The sequence below is a fragment of the Symsagittifera roscoffensis genome, chromosome 10, assembly GCF_963678635.1.
Source record: "Symsagittifera roscoffensis chromosome 10, txSymRosc1.1, whole genome shotgun sequence".
Classification (NCBI taxonomy): domain Eukaryota; kingdom Metazoa; phylum Xenacoelomorpha; order Acoela; family Convolutidae; genus Symsagittifera; species Symsagittifera roscoffensis.
The window spans coordinates 44,931,869-44,937,984 of record NC_087071.1 but is presented as its reverse complement, the minus strand read 5'-3'; the positions used below and the strand labels follow the sequence as shown (position 1 = coordinate 44,937,984).

The 6,116-nt window shown below is 32.0% G+C and overlaps 1 protein-coding gene across 2 annotated transcripts; it reads left to right on the top strand.

Moving 5' to 3' along the window:
* The first annotated feature begins 1,216 nt into the window (after positions 1 to 1,216).
* Positions 1,217 to 5,747, top strand: LOC134855361 (carbohydrate sulfotransferase 4-like). 2 transcript variants are annotated; one of them, XM_063871863.1, is made up of 3 exons: positions 1,217 to 1,400; positions 2,152 to 2,591; positions 4,722 to 5,747. In XM_063871863.1, exons 2-3 carry the CDS (start codon positions 2,375 to 2,377, stop codon positions 5,588 to 5,590), a joined length of 1,086 nt encoding a protein of 361 aa, XP_063727933.1. In that variant the 5' UTR covers positions 1,217 to 1,400; positions 2,152 to 2,374; the 3' UTR covers positions 5,591 to 5,747. The 2 variants fall into 2 exon arrangements, with proteins under 2 accessions (XP_063727933.1, XP_063727934.1); XM_063871864.1 differs by having other exon boundaries at positions 2,098 to 2,591.
* The last annotated feature ends 369 nt before the right edge of the window (positions 5,748 to 6,116 follow it).

Below are 6,116 nucleotides of genomic sequence, written 5' to 3'. Positions count from 1 at the left end.
AGTCTAATGACAATTGGTCATACTGAAAAATGCGCATCTAAAAAATGAAAGACATTTTTCTCATCCCACTAAAAAATCGGAAAAATTTTACAACCGTCAAACTGACAAAAATGTTCTTTTAAACGTCTCATGAATAAATCATTTTTAAATCTATGAATATTGTATGACAAGCATTTTCGCATAGACTTCAAACCATGGTTTTCATGGAATATTATCATAAGCTTTGTTCAAACCAATGCAAAACAAGTTTCGAAAGCAAACGTTTATTTTTGTCTTCATAGAGGACAACATTTCTGTTGTGCATAAAGATTTATGGGTTGTCTTAGTACCGTAAGCACAAAAAGCTCTTATTGTATATCACTTTTGTATAAATCAACAAGGTGGAACTTTCGCTTTTCAAAATTCAGAGTTTCTCATTTTAAAAACATCTCAATTAAACTCTAAATAGTATTATCACTTCAACTGCTACGTTTAAATACAAAAACTTATCTTTATGTGCTACAGGGGCGAATTTAGGAATTTCTCTAGTGCGGGTTTCCATAAAATTTTCAAAAATTTTTGTCGACATTTTTTATAGGTAGACCAAATTGATTTTCCGAGCGCTCCCAGAACACTGCATAAACCATATTGTGACATAAGGAACTTTTTATAAAAAAAATTGAAATTTTGAACAATTAATCGCGCTTCTTCAAAATTAGTGTTTTTTGGCTCACAGGGCGCGTTTAGAAAAATTTTGGGAAGCGGTTGTTGGCCAAAAATGGATGCATAAAATAATACCAAAGGGGGACCCTTTGGTTAGTGAGGGGGTCGAATCCCTGAGGGGGGGCGTCCCTGAGGGGGGATGTGACATCTTAAATGCAATATTAGATATTTTCGATGAATACACAATTTTCACAGTAACAAAAAAAATACAAGACTACTTAGAACATTGGAGTTGTACAATTTTGAAACATAGTGTTAGAGATACAATTCCTTCACGAAATGTTTTTTGTCATAGTTGATAAGGTTAGACGAATCCCCAGTTGACCTAGAAAAAAAATCATTTGATACGAACTGAAGAAAAAGTTTTCCGTAACTTTTTTATTGCAACATATTGAATAGAGAAAACTGAAAAAAATGCCTATCAATAACTTTGTCATATGAAGAAACTGTGTAACTGGCGCTTTTCATATAACCAAATTGAGTGTTTTGTTTCACTTTCTTTGGTTTGTATTACTTAAGTTCTTTCACTCCCAAGAAAGGAACAAATCTTGATTTCAATGGCACTTGAGATCCGAGTATATTTAAAATCGTTCATCATAGCATCATAGCATGACCTCCTATTCTTTGTATACAAAAAAAGTTTTTCAGCTACGTTTTGAAAACATTTCACATCGAGTTTTTGACTGAAACTTTTCATGGTAAATTTTTTTCTCCAAGTTTTTGATAAAAAAATCATGACCTAAAAATATACTTTCATTAAATTTTTGTTCGTTTTCAGAGAAGCTATACAAAAAAACCTTGAGCTTTGAAGTTTTCTAATACATTAGAAAGCATTGTGTTTTCAAAACTGAATTTTATCTTACAAACAGAACTTTGAAAAGTTCATTTGAGTACAAAACTGACTTGGTGCTCCAAAGTAGATAATTTTCTTTGTCATTTTGAAATCGTAAAAAAAAAATTTACGCTAGAAATACTATAAAAAAATGGCGTCGTATTTTTTTCTTTCATAAAAACACTAATCACAGAGTAATAACCATTGGTTTAGCTCTTAATAAGGGGTGCAACGATAAAGATTTTCCATTTTTTTGATGTTTTCTTTCATACATAAATTGACAGAAAACAAAGGTTCGCATCTATGAACAGAGCTTTAGACCTTTAAACATATGTGATAGATTCTTAGAGTTATGTGACTGAAATTAAAGTTACCACCATTTTTTCAATGTTTGAGTTCTCTGTTAGTAATAAAAACAAATACTGTACAAATATAAACCGCAGTTCTATGCTTTGACGGATATTATTACAATAAGTAATTCCTGAAAAAATTTTTATCAAAAAGGGCAAAAAAATTTACAACAGACAAAATTTTACAAATCTAGAAGAAAAAATTAAATTAAGCTGTTCTGAAAATGTTTACATCACAATTTTTCTGCTCCTGAAATTTTCTTGCAGATGAATAGAACGGATATGCGTCATTAATTTATCAACTCGCTGGTTCATAACTTATAATTAATTGTAAATTTCAACCAAATATTTATTATCTGTTCGTATAGTTTATTTTCTTGCAGATGAATAGGACGGACATGCGTCATTAATTTATCAACTCGCTGGTTCATAACTTATAATTAATTGTAAATTTCAACCAAATATTTATTATCTGTTCGTATAGTTTACAATGTCATTATATCCTCAAACATCGAAACAATTGTCGATTCTCTTTTTTATTTGTTTTTCTTTGGTAACCTTTACTTACTTGTACTGTGAAAGCAGTGGTACAAACACACTGGAGCAATTCAAGTTTTACCGTTTTTCCTATACTTACCAACATAAATTGCCTCATGCAAATGACAAGAATCAGATGCAGATACTGCTTCTGACTTACATGCGATCAGGTCAAACGGGGGATTCCAAATACTTAATTAAGTCAACTTCAAATATAAACATGGCGACTTAGATTTTTAAACAACAAAAATGCTTTTGAACATTTAGAAAAAAAAATTTCTTTTGTTTTCAACAACAAAAAATTTACTGTTTATCAACAGTCTACCACAAATCTTTTTTTTCTTGGTTTGATTGTATTTTTGGTCTATAGTTTTTCTACATAATCAGCACTAAACAAATGAAAAATCTGAGAAATAAAAACGGTTTCCTATGTTCTCAAATTCAAAATTCTTACTGTTTATCAACAGTGTACTAGAAAACTATTTTTTTTGTTTGATAGTGTTTTTGGTCTATCTTTTTTCTGCTAATTCAGCATTATTGTTCCGACTTTCGATACGAAAGTAACGTAATATTTGTGCTCGGGGTGGGTTTTTTTTTCTTCAGACAAATTTCGACTTTTTAACTAGCCATTTTTGACGGAATTTTTTAACTAGCCTTTGTTTAAAACTAGCCATTTTTGACGCTTAAATTTGAAAATATATTTTACCTGTGATCATTTTTCGTAAAGTTATGAGGGTTTAAAGATTGCCATTTTGGCCATTTTGACCAATTTGAGACAATTAACGCGCGATATATTTCGCGCTATGAACGCGTAAGCGGAGAGTTAATCCGTCTTAGAAATCGTTCTAAATTGGTTGAAAGAAGCTTATTTGCCATAATTGATTTTTTTCAAGGAGCGAAATCTATCCTTTTGTACTTTATATGGCGGGTGGTGGGATGATTTTCATAAAAAATTTCAAATTTTAGACAAAATTTTTTTCATTTTATTTTATTTCAACTAATTTTTTAAAGTTATTACTGCTCCATAAACTTTAAAAGGCAGTCGGAACATTCAGGGCTTTGCCCTGATCCGAGCAGTCTTGTTTAAGTTGAAAATGTTTAGAAAAATCAACGGTTTCCTACATTTTCAAGAAAAAATCAACGGGTTTCCTAGGTTTTCAACTACAAAGTTTCAACTGTTTATCACCAGTGTACTAAAAATCTGTTTTTTGTTTGATAGTATTTTTTATCTATCTTTTTTCAACTTTTTCAGCATTTTTTTTCCGAATTTCGATACGAAAATATCGGAATATTTGTGCTCGGGTGGGTTCTTTTTTTCTTCAGACAAATTTCGACTTTTTAACTAGCTATTTTTGGCGGAATTTTTTTTATCATTCAAAAAGTATTGTTGTCCTGAATTCAAATTTGAAAAAACATTTTACTTGTGACCGTTTTTCGTGAAGTTATGGGGGTTTAAAGATTGCCATTTTGACCAATTTGAGACAATTAACGCGCGATATATTTCGCGCTATTAACGCGTAAGCGGAGAGTTAATCCGTCTTAAAATTGTTACAAATTGGTTGAAAGAAGCTCATTTGCCATAATTGATTTGTTGCAAGGGGCTAAATTTGTCTTTACTTTATATGGCGTGTGGGGCGAAGGTTTTCATAAAAATGTTCAAATTAAAAAATATTCTTTTTGTTTTTTTACATTTAATTTTTTAATATTATTACTGCTCCATAAAGCCTTAAAAGGCAGTCGGAACATTCAAGGTTCCGCCCTGATACGAGCAGTCTTGTTTAAATTGAAAATTCTTTGAAAAAATTAACGTTTTCCTACGTTTTCACGAAAAAATCAACGGTTTCCTACGTTTTCAAATACAAAAATTTTACTGCTTATCATTATTTTTTGGCTTGATGTGATAGTATTTTTGGTCTACACTTTTTTCTATATTTTCAGCATTATATTATTGTAAGTTTTCCCTCTCGGAGACGTTTGAAAATGGACCATTTGGTGTAAATACGTTCTCTTAGACTTGATACTGGGTTAGAGTACAATTTTTTTTCGGATTATGAGGCTAAATTTTATAATGTTATTATGATGTAGAAAAAAATAGAGCTCATTTTGGAGGTCACTAGATGAGCTCGGTCTCTTAATTTTAAATTACATCTGAAATCAAAAATTTACCTAACCTTTTCTTGTTTTTCGAAAATGCCCTCATATGATACCCGATTGTTTTTCTTTGAAAAAAACTTTTAAACGGCTACTTTTTAAAAGAAAGCAAGTTTAAACAAGCTGAACATTGAAACCCCCTGCTACAGGTTCCACATTGCTTGGTGACGTTTTGAGCAAAATAGAAAACTCTTACTATTTTTATGAGCCGTTCCGGTTAGTCCAGCAATATCTCAACGCAAGCCAAATTTCTTCTTCAGATGAACTCTTCAACAAAATTATGGACGATTGGACTGCTAAGTTATTCAATTGTAATTTGAACCAAACAATTTTCAACGTAACTTTCACCCAGAACTTAACAGCAAAGTTTTCGATGTTTCAAACGGAGGATATGCTTAGTCATTCAGGTATTTCTAATCCGTGGATTGATCAATTCAATCGAAACGACACGATAGTTCTAAACGAAGAACAGAAATGCAAAAAATCGGAGTTTTTAGTTTTAAAAACGATTCGAGTTTCAAATTTGGAACGAACATGGAAAGTAATACGCAACTTCAAAAATATGAAGATTATTCATTTATTAAGAGATCCGCGAGCACGTCGAAATTCTCAGAAGAAATTAGGCTTTCATCAAAATTCAACCAAAGTTTGCAAAAACTGTGCAAACAATTTGGAAATTGCCAGAAAACTTACCAATGAAGACAAAAAATTTGCAATTAGTTATTTCGAATTTATCTATGAGAAATTAGCAGTCGATTCCATTTCTTACACGGAAAATTTGGTATCTAACTTCTTGAAAATTTCAATTAGTGAAGAACTGAAGAACTTTATAGTCAACATCACGACGGCTTCAACCAGCACCCGAAACGAAAAACTGCCCTCTTTTTTTACAACCAGTCGGAACATTTCGACAGTTTCGTCCAAATGGAGAGTTCAACTGAGTGCTGAGCTCAGAAATGAGACTGAAAATAATCCGCTCTGCCAGAAGATAATGGATTTGGTCGGGTATGAATACTAGTTTCATCCGGTTGCATTATTAATTGAAACTGAAATGCATACTAAGTTATTGATGTAAATTTTTTATGTTATTCGACCTTTAAATTCAAAATTACATGAGTATGACCTTAATGATTGATTTTCAACAAAATAGCCTGCATTGATGCTACGATCTGAATTCAGTGTCTCTATTCATATTCAACAGCGGATTTAGGTGGGGGGGATTGGAGGACGCCTTCTTCCTCGAGGATTCGAACCCTGCCGTCCCCCCTTTGTACTATTTTAAGATCTCCAGTTTTGGCTGATGGTCCCTAAACTTTTTCTAATATTTATACTAAACTTGAAAGGGGAAGCACGTGTCAGAACACGCTATTTTTTGGTCAAAACTTTCCAAAAAGTGCCCCAAAACGCCTTTTTCGGCCTGTTTTTTCAAAATTGCACTTGCGGCGAAGAACACTTTTTCAAAAAGGGTCTTTAAAGTGATTTTTGATAGCTCGGAATTATAAAAGTCGATGAAATTCCTAGATCCGCTCCTGTCTGTATTAAGT